The sequence below is a fragment of the Lasioglossum baleicum genome, chromosome 4, assembly GCF_051020765.1.
Source record: "Lasioglossum baleicum chromosome 4, iyLasBale1, whole genome shotgun sequence".
Lineage (NCBI taxonomy): Eukaryota > Metazoa > Arthropoda > Insecta > Hymenoptera > Halictidae > Lasioglossum > Lasioglossum baleicum.
This window is the reverse complement of record NC_134932.1, coordinates 13,185,069-13,204,136: the sequence shown is the minus strand read 5'-3', so window position 1 is coordinate 13,204,136 and position 19,068 is coordinate 13,185,069. Positions and strand designations below refer to the sequence as shown.

General features: G+C 41.5%; 1 protein-coding gene across 5 annotated transcripts in view; it reads right to left on the bottom strand.

Moving 5' to 3' along the window:
- Ccap-r (Crustacean cardioactive peptide receptor) overlaps positions 1-19,068 on the bottom strand; it is a 57,071-nt gene that overhangs the window by 34,965 nt on the left and 3,038 nt on the right. For all 5 annotated transcript variants that reach the window (XM_076422759.1, XM_076422758.1, XM_076422756.1 and 2 more), the window contains exon 2: positions 13,704-14,137. In XM_076422759.1, the coding sequence (XP_076278874.1) occupies positions 13,704-13,859 (156 nt within the window). In that variant the 5' untranslated portion in view covers positions 13,860-14,137. The remainder of the gene's footprint in view (positions 1-13,703; positions 14,138-19,068) is intronic.

Here is a 19,068-nt window from a genome sequence, read left to right as displayed (position 1 = left end):
CGCATTCGTTGCAGAGCCATGGGCCGTGCGACTCCTGCGAGTTATGCCGGGCGAACTTTCCGCGAAACAGCAGCGCCGCGACTCGATCACAAGTTTCGAGACTTCGGCGATGTTATTAAATTCCACGATACTCCGAATCTCATTAGACGGGAGAGAGAGAATGAAAGAGCGAGAGGGGCTGGATAAACGGTGGCAGACCGGGCCCCGAAATTGTCCGGATACGAAGCACCTCGACGGAAAGAGAATACGTAATATACAGGGGGTTGTGGATACGTTCCCGCTTGTCCCGGGACCGGATCACTATAATTCCCGGCGAACCCCGATCGATCGATGCGCCGCGACGTGTAATTCTAACAGGACCCCTGATATACGGAGGCCACTTTTCACCCGAGGACAGTCTGGAATTTTCAAGATTACAGCATCTCTTATTTCCCGGCGCTAGACTCGCAAAAACATGGACGAGAGAGATTCGTGTGTGTGTCTCTGTAAATTATATATTATTCAATCTAAACAGAAGTTTTAGGGGTTCTCCCGGTCGTAGAATTTGATTCTTTGGGATCAACCAGACTCATTTATTGGATGAGAAACTGTCCTTACATTATAAAACTACCCTTATAGGGGGCATTTCAGAGGACTGGAGTAACAGATATTTAATATTCCACGCAGCACACACATACTCGAATAACCGCTACACCTTTTATTAGCTTGGTTATTCGCGGTGTTCCAATTTTCAACGTGCCACGACGCACAGTGCGTTGTCATGGGACAAAAATAAAAAAATAAACTTCCGTGTTATTATACAATGTCGTTTCTGGAAGATTCTTGAATATACATTATTAAAATAAGAAGTGAAATTGGAAAAAATAAACAATCGTTCACGATGCCCTGTCACGTTGCGCGCGAGCCAAAAATTTCAGTTGAAATTCATCATCTAATCGAGCTAATGTGTGTAACGAGTGTGATGAAAGTTAAAATTTTGTATTATTTGAAATGGAAGAGTTTTTAATAAGTTTAATTAATATTATCGTTTTCGAATATAATGGCCATTTAAGAAACATTGTACATTCGTTAAAAATCGATATGAGGACTTTGATTTTTGAACTCATGAACAGCTAGCGCGTCGATCTGGCCCACTGTGCGGCGCGGCGTGTTTAAATTAAACCTTTAGCCAAGTTCACCTTTCCCGTGATATTTCATTATAACTTTTTCCATCATTCCGAGCAAGGTGGTGAATGTCGCGAATCGCCTGGTTTTTAACCGACTTCGAAAAAGGAGGAGGTTACTCAATTCGATCTGTATGTGCCTTTTTTTTCGCTTTTTTTTCTATGTATGTTTGAAACTTTTTGCATCTTGTAGAGTATGTTCCCGGGATGGTCCCGTGCAAAAAAAAATTTACATTTCTTTATTAATTACGATTTTATTTGCGAAAATGTAGGGTGGTGATACCGTCGTGAACTCCGCTGAATGTTAGACATTAGGAACAGTAACGACGCGACGTTGTTATCGCTATCGATTTCCGCTTTCAAATATTTATAAATTACGATTTGGAATGTGACGGCTGACAGAGATAATAACAGAGATAAAGAAAAGTGTGAAATAAAAAAAAACTTTAAAAAAAAAAATTAAACCGACTTCGAAAAACGGCACTAAAAAATATAAAATAATTTCCATTTAATATATGTGAATACACACGAACTTAAATACAATACAATCTTTTCGGAGGCGGCGCAAATATCTTATTATTTAAATATAAATATATTAGTATTTAGAAGAATTTAAGGATTTTCGTAATTTCCAGTGTCGAAAATTTTCAATTTTGCGCCGCCTTCGAAAAGATTGTATTGTATTTAAGTTCGTGTGTATTCACATATATTAAATGGAAATTATTTTATACTTTTTAGTGCGTTTTTTCGAAGTCGGTTTAATTTTTTTTTTTAAAAGTTTTTTTTCAGAACGTCCGAACAGCGTGCGAGGGAATTGTCGAGTAGCGAGATAATGTACGGCCACGATAGTAATCGATGATTGATCCAAGACCCTGGCTAACGATGCTCGTTAGAAGTTTATGGTCATGTTCGGGGATCATGCTGCTCGGGCGTGATCTTGTCGCGTTCTAATGAGTCGTGCAACCACAATCGACACCTCGCGTCTCGATTACGATCGCATCGATTCCATATTCGACGCGTTCTTTACAAATTCGTCTTGTCGAGCACGAACCTTTGCTACTTGATCCTCCGGGCGCGGGTGTCGAGACTTAGAACAATGGGCCATTGACAGGGCCGTGGTCTGTCTCTCGGAACACCTGGCCAATTTTTTAATGTCTCCGACGATGACCAACCCTCTTCGTTGATTTTTCATTTATCTATTTCATTTTTCTAGGGAGCTTCACACTTGTCTTAGCTTGTCTTACACACCTGGCTTCACACTTATCTTCGAATGTTCGGCTCTGCAATTTGCTCGTGGTCTCAACGTTTCAGTAGCTCCCACAAACGAATGGTATTAAATTAAAAGTAAAAGGCACACTCGGTTCCCGACAGTTCTTCAGAAAGAAAGTTGTTTTATATAGCGAAAGAAGCTTCCAATTCAGGTTTACCCGCGATAACATAAGATTTTAGAAAATACATCATCGCGGCAGCGTCGACAGCGTCGCCTCCACGAGCCAAGGATCAGTGGGCATCATAATCCCTCGTCCCTCGTAAACCGGAATCTCCTGTAGCTCAGGTAACATGCTCGTGGGTTTATTGGAAATTTTATGGACAATTTTGAATGTTAATGATTTGTCTCGGTGCCGGTTATGAAATTTCCGGGGCAAGGTTGCGTCGTTCGTTCCGCGTAACCTGTTCGAACGAAGCGTTACAATTTTTATGAATATTGACATTTTCTGTGTCAGCTTTATCTCGTATGAGTAACTTATGAAGTTGTTCTGTAAATTTAATAAATCCAAGTTAGAGATAATGAACCGGTGTTTTTCAATAATTTTGTATGCAAAATTTCAGATACTGTGCTGCTTAAATTACTGTGTCTAGTCACTTTTGTTTGACACGTATTCAGCTCTTGTCGGACACACGTGTTTGTTAACTAATTATTTGGTGTGCGCACCGTCACGATCACTCGTCATCGGTTCGTGTCAAACGATTTTGCGAATTTTACCATAATTCGACGAACGTCCAAAACGTGCACGGGTCATCGGCGTTCCCGAACGATGTATCGAACAAATGGGATGGAATGGTCGGATGGACATTAACTGTTCCTCGAATCGATGATTCGTGAGGACAGCGAAGGATTACAATCAAACTCACGTGTCACTCCAGAGCTACCTATAAATAAGCAACATCTGGAACGTTATTTGCGTAAATTACTACACGCACAAATCAGAATTGAAAACATGACACTATTTAACAACTTGATCGCCTCGTAAAAGCTATAATTATTCGATGGACTAAAAACTGAGTTTAAATGACCATCAAACAGTGCTTTAGTTGCTCAATAAAAATTGTGTCTGTCACATACGCGGGACAGTTTTTATTGATTTTTATTGGTCATTAGACAGTAGACCCGTAGGCGGAATAAAAATTTTCCAAGTCGATTAGCAAGAACGGAAATGATATATGTCCCCATATAGAAAAAGTAGGTTAACAAAAGTACGAGATAAAAATCACTGTAGCAGAAATTGAACAGAAAAGAGGAACGGGGGAATGATGACTGAAAGCCAGATGATGAAAAATGGGAAAAATTACGCGGTGAGATGAACGGTCAAATAATGTAGTAACAGTGACGACCATCGGTGAAAGACAAATATTTTCACTCAAACTTTCCTCCGTTTTGAATAACTCTCCGCAAAAATTTACCTTCATTAGTCGTGAATTAAGGACAAAGAAGTTTATCAAATCAGAGACACTGTAATATCAACTTCAAATTCTCTGGTGCCGCAAGGCTTTATACTTCACGTAAAATATGATCAATTAACAAAGTCCGATAAAAAAGGACAATTTTCTATCGTCGAGGGAATTTAAATGAAATATATTCGAATATAATTCTCCACGCAGAATCATTGGGAAAATGAAAAATTTTGTATTTTAGCCAAACATATATTAATTTGAGCGCGATATTTACACGGCTGTCTTAAACATTCTAAAATGAGAAACGAGAAAGAGACAGGGAGAAAAAGAGGCTCGCGACTCGGCACATAAAATTAGACTCCTAGTCGCGGCATCAAAAATAATGCGAACGTTATGCGAATGCATTGCGGACAGTCGGACGAGAAAGTGTGTCCTGTCGAGTGAAGAATGAGTGGGGTTATTGGTAATTTCCCGTGGACATCGTTATTCGATCCTTGGTCGATTGTCGGTCAAGCCGGTTTCGCAATAAAAACGGGGAAATGAAAAATACTCACGCGGCCACAACCACGTGTCCGGTGGCTAAATAATTGCATCGCTATCGGCGAAAACGATAAGCGAATACAACCGGGCGAGGACATTTTTCTGGCAACCATAATGGACTCGTTTTTTATCGTTTCCTCGGCTGAGTAATTGTCGCGCATCGGTCTTCGTGGCGAATCAAAAAATGATTGCTGCGGTTTTTGGAACGCGAGAAATTTCATCCAAAATTCGATCCGGTGGAAATACATCGTCTATTTATTACTAACATTTTTTGCTGGCGAATCAAATTAAGACCAGCAGCTCAGCGGACCTCACCGGAGCTCCGGGTCGAATATTTCTGGTGTAACGATTTTTCAAAAATCAGAAAACAAACGGATAAAGTGATTTAAAATCAAAGAAAAATCCTCGTGTATCTGCCTTTGTGTTTGATGAGTACGTTTCGTTTGATAAATAAATAAATACGAGCGAACTCAGCGTCAGCGCAGTCGAGCGATGCAATCGCGTCAGCTGATAAAGGTATAGTGGTATAGCAGCCGCGAGGGTGGATGTACATAGCCAGACAAACGAGGCAGCTATTCTTCTTGCTGCAGCAAGCCCCCTTTTAGTTGTTGACCGACACAGGGGATCTTGGGAAGTTCATTCTCTCCGCGCAACCGTAAACAACTCCATCGCAAGTTTCTTCCATTTCCAGGATCATCGGGATATCCCGGATACGCAATCTGAACCCGTAAAAACGTTCCCTGTCCGATGTTTCCGCGGTTTTAATGCGCCACGGCCTAGCTTTATTAGGATGGTTTTGCGACCGCCGCGCCGCGCCGCCATGCGCCATCGCGATAGATAGATATCAAGGGAACCGTATCTTTTTCACGGCCAGGCGAGCACCGATCCTCCTACGGCTTCCTTTTTTCTCGTGCTCCCCCGATGTATTCATTGCTTTATTTACGTGGAGGGCATTCTTCGGCACGCACAGGGCCGCACCGTTCTCCTCGAGAACTTTCAACGAGCCCCAAACATTTTTCTCCACGTGTTCAATCTCTGCAAGTCTTTTTATCAGCTTTTACAATTCTCTGGAGAGCTCCGCGATTTTTTCTACGGAATTACGGAATTTAAAATATTGTTACGCTCTCTATAATTGGATTGTACGCTTAATAATTTTATGATGGCATTCAAAATTGCTTCGCAATCGTAGAATAAAGGCGGCCCATCGATTTGTACATCCCTGAGAGAGCGTGCAGACAGTTTCGAGACTGGTCCCGTGTAATAATCTCGACCCTGTAATTTGTTCCTTGAAATTCACGCTTATGTTTATCGAACCATACCGAATTCCATTATCTGTTTCCCGAGAGGAGGAGCATCATTATCGTCGAATTAATTCGCGTGCTCTACCGATAATTTTGTAAGCCTTTATGACAGATGTTTACGGGAAAATTCGGCTTGCTGTTAACTTGGGAACAATGCGGCCGGGCCAACAATACACTCACCGAACTGTGTGTTGGAGTTTCATTTAATTAAGAAACTTCTCGGTGTACATCATCGCGTGCGTAACTTCCTTAACTCGCAAACGTTTGCCCAGCAGTTTAACCATGCACAGCCAGGAACACGTTGTTTTCGAAATTTTACGATCGAACCGGGCCCGGTCGATTATCGCTCCTGCCATCGCATTCTCGATCAACAGATTGCCAATCGATACGCAATGCTATTAAAGATACTGGTCAATTTGAATAATCACAAAATGTGCAACCACGAGAAGAAATAACTATTACAAATATCATAAAATATCATTCGCTTGCAGTCTCAACAATGTTTGGTAGAATCGACAATTTTCTCCGGAGACTGTAGAGAACATTAAATAAATGATTGAACGTGTTGCGTTTGCAGAATTAATTACAATAATATCATCATAACTCAATGCTACATACGTGCGCATGTTTCTAAGATGATCGCGAACAAACAGATGTATTAACTTTGTAATATAGTTTTTCCATATTGCCTTCCAGGTATTTCAAGCAATAAACAAATGCAAATCGAGTCCGGCAACAGGTCGTCCGACACGCAATGAAACGTGCCACTTGTTCGCCATGTTAACAGCTAATTGCCGGATAATATACGACTCCGAGACACGCGAAACTGTTCAAGATACCGCTTCGGCGTGCCCTCGAATTTAAATACATATTTCCGTGGATATCGTAAGCCTCGTAAATGTTTACACGAGCGTCTATAGCTGGGTTCCTGGAACATCGGGTTCGGTGAATAACTAGAACAGCGCGACTTCCACGGTGCGCGCAACAAGGTATCCTGTCGTTCAATTAACAACTTCGATGTTATTTCGCGAACTTTAAAGTCATCATTCATTTCTAATTCTGTGAGTCCTTCTTCTTCAATGTGTTATTTCAAGAACATAGTACAACATTTTTCTAGTTCGCACAGTTCCAAAGTTATTCCCACATGCTGCCGAAAAATCAATGGTCGATCGAGGGAAGTATCGATTTCGCGAAGGCTCCCGAATCACGTTACACGCTCGTGCGTCTTAAAAAACAAGCAAAACGAAAGTCGAATCTCCGAGAAGCAGAGGTAGAGAGAGAGATCAACGATCTCCGGTGGATTTACGTCGATCCGTTCGCGGCGGAGATCGCGTCACGAAGAAGGAACGGAGCGATTCCAGATCGCATCGGATCATCCCGGTTAATTAAAGCTCGTGTGGTTGATCCGACGATTGATTCGGCGCTGGCCAGTGGAAAACGGAAACGGAGCGGGAAAAACAGCCGCGGCACTCGTACACCGCGATTTACGATCTTGTTCGGGACCCTGCCCTGTCGCGATTTACGCCCCATTCTGCCAACAAAAGACAGTGCCCGGTATTTTATTATCACCCTTCCGCGCCGTGAATCACGTCGTTTTTATGTGTTGCAGATTCCTCTGTCCCTCGATGCTCCCAGCAGACAGACTCGGTAACAAGTCTTCGGTCACTTGTTCCCCATTTCGTGCCAATAAAGTTTCATGATTTTATATTCACAGATTCTTCTGCGACTGGAACTTGTAAAATAATTCGAGATGAAAGATTTCCTGTTTTGACTGAATTTATGTCCAGGATTAGTCAACACATGTTCCCTCGCAGCAACGAGTGATTCATACGTTCCACGTGTGTGAATACGGATTCTGGTACAGATTCATCAAATAACCCATATGTTAACGTCTAATTAATTCTGATTATCGGGGGTTCTTGTCTACCTATTTCTGTTCACGATAACCTAACCTATTGAAACATTTATAGATCTCCTATATTCAAAATGAAGCAACATATTATATGTATGTCGAGTTAAAATACCTTCTAGTGCGAAAGGTTATCAAAAACGGATTTTAAACATTCATAGGATTCTATTCTCTTTTTTGGGGGGCATAGTAGGGTTTCCACCTAGCACAAAAAAGTCGCCAACGATGAATAATAAAGGCAGCCTTTGCGCCATCTCCATTCCAGAAACAATAAATACCGGAAGGATCAGATAGCAATCCAATATTGGTGGAGGCAGTCCGATGCTAGCTGTTCCCACGTATCCCATCGATTCTCACGATTGTGTGTCGCCAGTCCGAATTTGACGAGCCCCGTCTGCACCTGCACCGCGTAGTTTTTAAACCACCCGTTGATAACGATTGGCTCGAGCTTAAAGGAGTCTAATGGCGAGCCGGCTTTGCAGAGACGGAGTTCGAGAAAAAGCGAGCACAAAGAATTCAAAATAAAGGATTCGCTGAGATCGAGCGATTGTTTTGTACGCCGTTAGTTTCGCTGTGAGAATCGGCAAACTAAATTCGGATGCGAAACAATACGTTTGAAAAAATTATTTCCAAAAATTCTACCTAGGATTTTGCGGTGAAATCACCTCGACATGAAGCTAGAGTAGGCGTAAAAGATTCCCAATCTTGTTACCACGGGGCTGCGTTTTCGAGATAATCGCATTCAGAAGGCTCTCTCGCTTCAAACCTACCGACCCGACCCGTCTGTGCATGTCACTCCGTTTCTACTTTTCACGTCGGCGAAAATTTTCATTCCACGTTTTCGCCGCAGCTTTCCATGCGGAATTATCCCCTTGTGCGTCGACCCCGATTAATGCATCGGTGAGCCGCGGAAAACGCGAGCCAACGGAAATAATGCGAATCCGAACAAAACCGAGCGCGCCGAGAGTTTCGTTTCGTCGTCCAATAGTTACAGGCTTCGCACCCGGTTTTTGCCAGCTATCTACCGTTCTTCGCACTCCCCGTTTTCCGAGGAACGTGCGTCTCTAGCAAAAATAATCGAGTTCCGCACACCGCGGTTAAGTGCAATCAGCTATGACTCCACAAAGCGCGCGACATGGATACGACGAAGTGGATAAGAAACGGGCTGCCAGCAGATAGCCGATAGCAATTGCCGACTACTATTTTCTTAAGCTGTAGTATAATGTTTTTTTAGAGTTCTGCAATTTTCTTAGAGACCTATATGTCCTTGGAAGCCCAACAAGTTTTTGGAAATGACTACGACTTTGCTGGAGAAGTCTGAGATTTTTTACTGATTGTGAGCATTATATGTCCTCCTTGCAAGCCCTACGACTTTTTAACAAGCTCCCCAATTTTTTTAGTGAGTCCTGCTATATTCTGGAGAACTCTGCGACTGAAATTTGAAAAGTGGACGCGGAAATTGCGTTTGGTTCAATCTAATGATTAAGAACTAGGTCAATAGCTGTGCCAATGCTTCGGTTCGTGACTTCATAACGCACGTAACAACGAGAAAGAGTTTTCGAGTTGCTCGAGGTCCTTTCGTTCATTTGGTTGGTTTAAGCACCAAGAGTTCTTTCCGGAAAGTCGAGCTAAAGCGTGAGAACTGAGTTTTATTAGGACGGAAACGCAGTATTATTAAACTGCGACATGATTTTTAATGAAACCTCTGTTGCATTAACTCCGTTCAAGAGTTGAACGCGACCTTTCATAAATCTTCCATTAAAAGATCACAAAATGATCTTGCTGTCACCAGGAATAGCATCTTTTACTTCGTACAAATTCTCGCTTTTATAGACCATCACGTTTTATGGAGAATGTGTACTGTGGCATGGTAAGAAAGATTAGACAAGACGGAAATAAAGTTTCAGCTACTTTCTCGGAAGCGTCGGAGAACATGCCAATTCAACTGTTAAATTTAAACACACGAAACAGACGAGATGATCACAGATTAAGTTTTGATAGACAGGATCCATAGATCTCGCGCGAGGCAAGCCCACCGACTCGGACAATTCGATTTGGCCCGATCGCTTCGGATTCCTCCGATATTTCTGTCCCACTGGTAAAATCATTATCTCGAAAATGGCCGGTGCCTAACCGGGCGGGGGGGAGGGGGGAGGGGGGATGGTCGTAGTATCCCGGGGTTCGTGGACCGTATTTCTCCCGGACTCTATTCCCGGCGAACTTTCGAAAGAGCTGGGCGCACATCCGAATATTAAATTTCGTGGACAACGTGTCGCGGCGGTCGGTCGCCTAGCCAAAACACGGGGCGAGAAAACCGTCGTTGACGGCAGATCGAATTAAATCGGGCGCCTGTCCGGTGTCTATGGTAATTCGTCAGCAACGGAAGATGACGTTTGCTCACCTGTTCCGTTTCTACTTCGTTCCCGCCCACAAACCGGCAACACGTGTCTTGCACGCGCTCGAAAAATCATGCGCCTGACGTTTGCCACTGAACGACGCGTGACGCACCTGTCTCGCCAACCAATCAATTGAACGAGAGAATCAGAGAGGAAGAGGGAGACGTGCTCTTCATTCATCCATTTAGACATCGTGTACTCTACGATGGAGATTAGCTTTGCTTAAGGATGTTCTGGAGGTATATAAAAACGCAACAAAATTTTTGAAAATTTGACAAGATATAATTCTTACTAAATTAATGCAATTACCAAAGTTTGGGTTCGATTCACCGCACCGTTTAAGAATTATAGCAACTTAAAGTTTGCACATTTTAACACGTCTTCTTATGGAGAATTCATAAAATTCCACTTCAAACCCTATTTAAACCTTGAAAAAATGCAACTAGAAACTCCAGTTTTTTTTATATGTATTATATAATAGTAAAAATTATGTAATTAATTATGTTCAAAATGTATTGGGATTCACTAAAGAGTTACAGAGCAGAAAAATTATAAACTGTTACAAAACGTCAAATTTATCGTGTTGTCTCTCACTAGCATGGAAACGCGACAAATGTAGACCACTGAACATAGCTACAGAGGGTACAATATTCGCAAAAGTTTAATGCAAAATATACTCATTCATGAGTCATGAATGGCTTTCATTGCCATGTATTGATGGATTTAAAATTTTTTGTACTTTTGTCTCCCATTGTACCTCCAGAACATCCTTAATTAATGTCTACTAAATATGAATGGATGTCTTTTTGTTGAAGCAGTGGATGGAGTTATCTGTTCAACCAAATTCGCTTCGAACATTTTGCCTCTTACTCATTACGTTTCTTTCTCGTTCTCACCACACATGTTATAGGGAATAGCTAGGGACAAATGCTAATGATTGCAGTTGGGACGAAAATACGGCAAGGGGTTAATAGCGTTTCGTTGCCCCATTCGGGCAACGAATTTCGCGAGCGAAATGTACGGTCGCCGAAAACGGCCATAACGTTCTATTCGGGAAACATGTGTATGCGAGTGTCCAGGAGTACATATTTGCATTGGAGCTGTTGCAAACCGGCTCCATTAATTGCCGGACATACAGTGGATGGACAAATTAGCGTTCTCCGACACCGATCGCCTAACCTCGCGCAGCTGCATAACCGAAAGTCGAACCGTTTCCGTGGACCAAGTTACTTCCGAGTTCCCATTAACGCGTTTGTAATGCGAATCCAATGGTGCAACAGCATCGATTCACAAGCCGAGCCCAGCATTTCGGTAATTTCGGCTTTAGTAGTTCCATGCCCGAAATTGTGGGGTTTCTCTGTTTGAAGTTCGCTGTTTCAATATGCACAGTTCACCGATTTGTTGATACAGAGTTACTTCGATTATGATTTTCCGAAGTGACCAGTTTAGACACAGTTATTTAAACATATATTTAACAGCGTCAAGCAAATCAACAAAAATAAATATGTACTTGACTGGAGCGAGAACTATAAGTACTCCATTCACTTTCGCTTAGATTCCAGCGGACATTCTAATTTTATTTTATAAGCGCCCTACGCTTTTTCATTGTGGACACAACGACGCGTTCTATTAATATGCGGAGAATGTTTCGTCGAATAGCTTGCATCATCTTCATGATTTTAGAATGTCTCTGTAAATAAAGATCGAAATCGGAAGCATTCAATCTGCTCGTGTCGTTACTATCAAGAGCTTATGGAGTCATGACGTGAAAAATCGATTTTTAATGTCCGTTTTTCATTCGATTACGCACGTCTGGAGGGTTGAGGGTTACTCGAGCGCGAGGAGAAGGAATCGTAATTCGAAAGAAGTCTGTGGGGACCCTGAACGATCAATTATCTCCAATTTCTGCAAAATTCCAGCCTCTCTAAATATCTGTGGTGGCTAATAAATAGCGATCAAAATAAATAATTGTCTAGCTTCTACCACATTCGGAAGGTCTTTCTTCTCTGTCAAGAATTTTTCAATTTTCCGCAGTCAGAAACTTCAAATAAATCCATCGGACCAATTAATTACTGGTTCGAACGCGGACAGTTTGCCGCTATGTTGAAACATGTGCATTTTCGAAGCAAAGCGAATATATCGTACGGTTTTGACACGAGGGAAAATTGGTTTTCGATGGTCCCGAGTGTCGCAAGATCGTAGCACAACAGCATCGGTTGTCTTCGTCTCCCTTCTGATAGATGTGTAATGAAAGAAAGCCAAACGGGAGCTAAGGAGAACGCGGCTGCGACGTTATCACGGTTTTCCATTATGCTCTGCCCAGAAAACACCATAAATATGCCTTTCCAGGGAGCCGTCTTCTAAACTTTCTTTTGTCGGCAGCCACTCCCGAACCGCTGTCGCAATAAAGCAAAGGGACCTGCGTGGGCGTACGTTTGACACGGAAATGTTTTCCCAGGAAATGCCAATAACATTCTCTATCCTCTCTCATGGCTGAACAAATCGGGTCGAGACCTATCGGCTAACTACATCGACTTAAGTGATTGGAAGTAATAATAGTCTCGTACCACGTTTCTACACACTGTACTAATTGTTGCCTTTACATTCGAACGATCTCAAATTAGCTCTCCGAGTGTCTGCAAATAGCAAATGGAATCGTTTACTTAACTAGTCGTAGAACCTGATTTTAGTGCAAAATTCAGTGCAAAAATGAAAATAATTGAAGAGCTAACGAACTAGTGAAGAACTTAACAACAGAGCTCCGCACGAGAAGTAAGTAGAAACAGCCAGCAATAGACAGACACTCGCACGCAATTCGTAGGATCGCGCTTCTTCGAACTAGATATTCCCCTTCCTCGAATCTCCATACGAAAAAATTGCTATTCTACTGTATTTTCCATTCCCTTGTTTCCATATAGAGTGACATTTCCTTCATGACGCAATATCCACTGTCGCCTCTGTATATTCCGCGTCGAATCAAAATCAAACGTGACTCGAGCATCGAAATTCGCAAGATGTTGTCGCGGGGAATCGTGATCTATATTAATCATTGCTCGATGTGCCATCATCACGACGTAAATCGATATTAACGTGGTCCTCGTACGTACACAGTACATAATTAATCAGGCTGTCGGTTGTGATTCCCGCCGGCAATACATTAGTAATAATTACAATTCTACAAGAATCAACAGTCACGCTCGCACATAACGTGCTAATTACACTGGAAAACATTATTTAATTTCTGTTGCCAACCCTTGTCTACCGTTTCCAATGGAAGTTGTTTAAGCTTACTATTTTCTTTAGCTTATTGTACTCTCCTGAGCCTACGTTTGTTTACACATTATGGCTTTTCGTTGGTGCGGCTTCCCGATCACTGACAAATGAAATTCTGATTTTTCTCATGCATTTTTAAATCATACAAAATTGTTTTTCAATATTTTTATTACGTGAAACAGTGTATTAACTTAACCTCTAATGTTAAAACTATGAGTTTGGTGGAATTAACTCGAGACTGAGCACGCTGGCCAAAAAACAACTTTAAAAATAATTGTTTAAAAATAGGAGCACTATCTTGCGACACGAAGCAAGACAAACATCCCCCTCAATCTTTCAAATAATCAATCCCCGAGATCCAAGAACCGTCTACAAGGATCTCAGGACAGCTGATTAAGGTTCTCCGGTAGCGTGACAATAATGAATAGGTCAATTTTCTGACTCTTACCTCGTAGAAGTAGAATGGGTCGATCGCTTTGGTGGAGTTGGCATCGGGCAGCGTGTCATTGGAGTACTCGAGTGTGCTGCTCTGAACGGTTCCATCGAGCTCGATTTCATTCCGATCTGCAGTGATTCCCAGTTCCCCGTGTTGTTCGTCGGACATGTCGCTCTCTTCTCTCTCACTGTCACTGTCACTGTTCTGGCAGCAGGGTCGCAGAATTCAGGTTTCCGCTGGCTCCTTCGAGTAATTCATCGCCTCGAGCCGAAACCGCCTGACCGGCTAAGCGTCCGACGACTTCATATCCTCTGTCTTTCCCGCGACGATTTTTCGAGGCTGACCGATCGATTCCCACCAGCCTCTCCAGGATTTCCGGTTACGATCGATCCTCTGGCATCCTCGTAACACCTCGACGGCCAAAGACTGGCCTCCCACCCGTATATCTAGATGAAGACACCGGGTCGACATTAGCAATTTCATTAGAGATCAAAGGATTCAGTAACCGCTAGCACCAGGGATTCAAAGGCGGACTACTCGCCGATGCGAACGTGAACTACTGCAGATCCCTCGGACTAACTTCTCTGACTAATACATGTTCTATCTATCCGATTGCTTGTTTCACTGTGTTTTACATGTTCAGAGCTTGCGAAGCCGCTTTGGGGTGCTGTGAGAATTTGATTTTGACAGACTCGAGGATGGAAATTCTAGGGAGTGTTTGTTCTATTACTGTATTACTGTATTACTTGATTTAAATACAATTATATTTTTGAAGGCGTAAAATATATGATAAGGAATTATTATTATTAATCAATGAATTATTCCAGAGGTCTGGATTTCTTTTGTTTGAAAAAGCGATGATGGAACACGAATATCGTATAAAAATAAAATTAATGCAAACATTGTTATTAAAATCACAATCAATATCTACCTTGACTAAAAATACAGTGAAACCATGAAATATTATGTAACTGCGAGAGAACGCGTATAAAATATTTAAAAATCAGACTGATAAAATACAACTTTATCATGGTATATTTCTCAATAATCAAAGGAAGGCAGACAAAGGTAATTAAAAACACATATTTTACATGTTAAAAAGCAACTTTCATACTATTGTATATGTCGACAAACTCTGGCTTTGCTTTGTTGTATTTTACCATGCCAAGAGAAAAACTGGACAGAAATTATATAATTCGTTAAATAGACTTGGCTCTCTCCCTGTCTCTCTGAAAAAGAAGAATCAGTATCCTTTCTCCCGGAAAGGCCACGGGCCTTCATCGAGAGAGTCGAGAATTTTGTTTGTCTCGGTCACGAACTCATCGGATTAATAAAGCACAATGTTTGCGATGCGGAAAAATCCAGAGATGTCATTGACCAAGCTCTACGGCTGATCCCGGTCGAGGATAAGGCAGAGTCCTCGAAGGATCACTGGCTCGATTCACGACGACGAGGATGCAAACAATGGAACACAAAACCTGCGGTAATCCATCGACAGAGTACCACAGCGGTAGGGATGCAGCGATTTACACGCGAGAATGCAATTATTGCTTCCACTTCGAGAATTTACAAATTGCCTTCCAGGATAGTTCGAAAGCAGCATGACATTGAGAAACAAATAACATTTAGATCCCTGCGGAAGATATGAAGCGCAACTTTCCAGCAAAGCGTCCGCATAAATTAGTATTAAAATTCTCTACCTCTACTCCGGGTATTTATAAATCATCTTTAAAGAACCTTCGAATCCGAAGAACAACGAGATGCGAACGACGTGTAAAACCGAGTGGAAAAAAAATCGGAGCAACTTGTGCAGACAAGGATCGCTATAAAACACTGTAAAAAGCGCGTGTACGGTTACGTTTTCGTGAGACAGTTTCTTCTACACGTCGTCGGTGCCTTCATTTTTATCGGTCCGCTCGAAACCGGGGCCGTCGTATACGAATAATTACGCTTTCATAATCCAGGAAGATTTATAGAATCGTTCCGGGGCAGAATTTTAAGCATCGTGAAGACCATAAATTCGACCGGGCTCTACCATGGTCTTCCATTTTATTCTCCTTTTCGCGTCCACTCGTCTGCGACTAATGCAGAAGAAGAAGAAGAAGAAGAAGAAGAGGCTCGTCCAAATCGTTTCTCCGTTCTCTCGGCGGTAATTTATTTATTTATTTACGCTTATCAACGAGCGAGTTCCTCGAGCCTGTCGTTAATGACACGCTGGATAAGATACAAGAGCGGGACCGATGAAATTCGTTTTAATGCTCACCGGAACTCGTTTTTTAATGACGTACAGATGCAGGACGAGTGCAATGATTACACTGCAATCAGATCGGTTGCGTATGAATTACGAAGCACGCGCCCGAACCTCGATCTTGTATTTGATTACAATCTATCTGTTTCGCATCGTTATTTATTTATTTATGGACCGCGAACCCTTCCGTGCAGACGATTACTAAATACAATTGCCCCGAACGACTAATTAGGATTCGCAACTTCAAAGGTGCTCTGCATTTCATTGCAACTTGATGACGTGGATTTTTTATGGACCTCTCTTCTATGCAAATGTAGTGCTAGATTTGATTGAATGTAGTGCTCTTCTAGATTTTATACGGAGTTAGTCATTCCAGTTCAATAGGATTTTTGTCCTCTCTGGAGTGAAATACAGCCTCCGATGCTCTATCGATTCCAATATTCAGAAATTGCGCCATAAAAATACTGCGTAGAGATCCGCGCACGCAAAAGGTTCCTCGGTGAAAATTTCGTAAAAATGAATCGTATGAATTTTCCAGGATTTTTATCGGTGCTGGTTCAGCAATCGATGCACTAATGGTGATCCGATTCCGCGTGTTCGACGCTGGCCAATTGATTTCAGTTAGGAGCTCGCTAAATTGGCGGCACTGCGATGCTCTATTTAAAATAAATACACGTCCAATTTTAGCCGATTTAAAATATTATGTAATGATTAATTATAAAATCGTCGGCTGCAAGTATCAGGTGCACAAATTAATCCGCGAATTTGTTGATTATTTGCAAAGTATCCGTAATACATTTTACTGTCGAAAATAGTTCCCAGCATTCTGGCGGTTATGACAATATTTCTTCTATAAATTATCACCCATGACTGGTCAGCAGCGAATGCAGATGCTTGAAAATCAGAATTTCAGGAATAAAGGAACCTGTTTCGGTTGGAATAACATTTCCAATGGTACGTGGGAGCATTTCGTTATGGCTGCTATTTATTCCTCCAAGTGACCCTTCTGCAAATCCCAGGACCTCCGCAGAAAGAGGACTTTTTACGAATTTATTCTGTAACGGATGAAAAGAAATGCAAAATCTCGCTATTAGAAATAAACCATTGCGAGTACGCGAGATGGAAAACTATAATGATATTCGGTTGAACAGTTGATCTCTTGACCCTTCGTAGAATGCACGGGGAAAACAAGATTTTCTGCGATCAGTCTAATAGATAGGAATAAAAATTTTCTGCATCGATAAGAAACAGGAGGATAATTTATTTCTCATAACGTTTATGGGTTTATGGGTACCAGTCAAAATGGCAGGTTCTAATATTTTTATTGTGCGGTTATTGAAATTGTAAAAATGCACCCATGAGAAATTATTTAACAGACTTTTTCAGTTAATTGCCAGTTGCTCGTACAATAAGGAAGAGAAGTAAACAGGTCGCGAAATGAACGAGCCCAAAATGGAATAACGAAGACAAACGCAATATCATTACTGTAACAGCAATTACGAAAGGAGCTCTTTTCCAGTCTTCATTAGCAAATGGTTTCCGCGTATTGCAATTTTTTACTCGCACTGCGTCAGATTTCGCAATGCGCAATGCAAATGATAATAATAATGTTCACAGTTTCCCCGTTCCTTGGGAGAACACTCGAAGAACTGTTGATCTTCACAAATTCATTTGGATCTGTTAGTTTATCTTCGAAGAGTGCAACAAGTGCAATAATAAATCCATTCAAATCGAATGACTGTCATGAAATCGTTTGTAGGATGATTAGTGAAAGGGAAACGAACGAAAGTTTTGGCAATTGGATCATTGTTGGCAACGACCGTGACCAACACGATTTATCACCGAAATTTCAACCACGCAATTACTACGCACCCGTGATGCGTTCAATAATGTCTCGTTTGTAATTGTATCCATGGAGAATTTGATTACGCAGACCCGACAAAGAGTTCAGTGGATTTTCTGATCAGATGAACGAGAACATTCCGAAACTCAATTCGTTTGAAAAATAGCTTCGAGTAATTTCTAGAATAGTTTCAATTCGATGTTACGTAGTATAGCAATCATATGGAATTTGATAGAGGGGCTCGAATTGCAGGAATTAAATGGTTTCACTGCTCACCTCTCGTTTCATCTGGAGGTTAGCTAATTTCATTGCTTGACTCGTTGGTTGTCGAATCATCGCACCGAAAAATTGCTTAAAGTAGAGATAATATTATGAGAATGAAAAGTAAACTAAGGTACGTTTGACAAAGTTCATTTTGTTATACGTGACGGAGAATTGATGGTACTCGGAAAGGAAGAGTAATCTTCCTGAAAGAAGCATTCTAATGTCCACTGTCTCTCTGTTTCAGGTCCTTGATTCGAGTTTAAGAGCCCTATCGGTTTTGCGTTACGAAACGGTCGTCGCAATAATGGCGCACGTGGATTCTCACCGGAAGCTAATGTCTATGTTACGTTTCCTAAAAGCGCACAACACAAACACGCGGAAACCGCAAATGTACTCGAAATAATGGATATGGAATGGGGCGACAAGCTTTTGCAAAACGCAGTCGTTTAAATATCAAACTGACCACCTTCAAAATTAAATTTTCTAAAGAAATTAATAGAGTGAAGTCACAATTTTGTACAACAAGATGTTATGGAGCAAAACTGCAATTTTACTGAATTGCAATTTCCGAGCAGCCAGTACGAATTGCAGTTCGAAAACGTCTAAAAGAAAATTGCCATATCAGAGGATTTCGTATTCATCAGGAGACCGTCAGATCATTTGAATAGCCAGATTGGTTGCACAAAGTTAATCAAAAAGAACTCGCCTCTACACCCAGTAATTTTCTAGTTGCACCGTGTGCGTGCAGTTTGACTAGAATAACTATAAGAAACCAGGTACGTGACTATCAAAGCTTGAACAGTGAAACGAAATTAAATGTACACACGTGTCACGGTATGTCTTTGAAGAAAATTAATGGAAAATCTGTGGCGTATCTGTGCGAATAATACCTGCTCTTTTCATTGGAGCGTCCATTTTCATTTCTCGAATAGCATAAGTACAATTTTGAGAATGATTTTCTGAAATGAATAAGTTTTGCGAATGTTTATTTTGCATAAAAATTCGCAGTCTCGTAATAATAA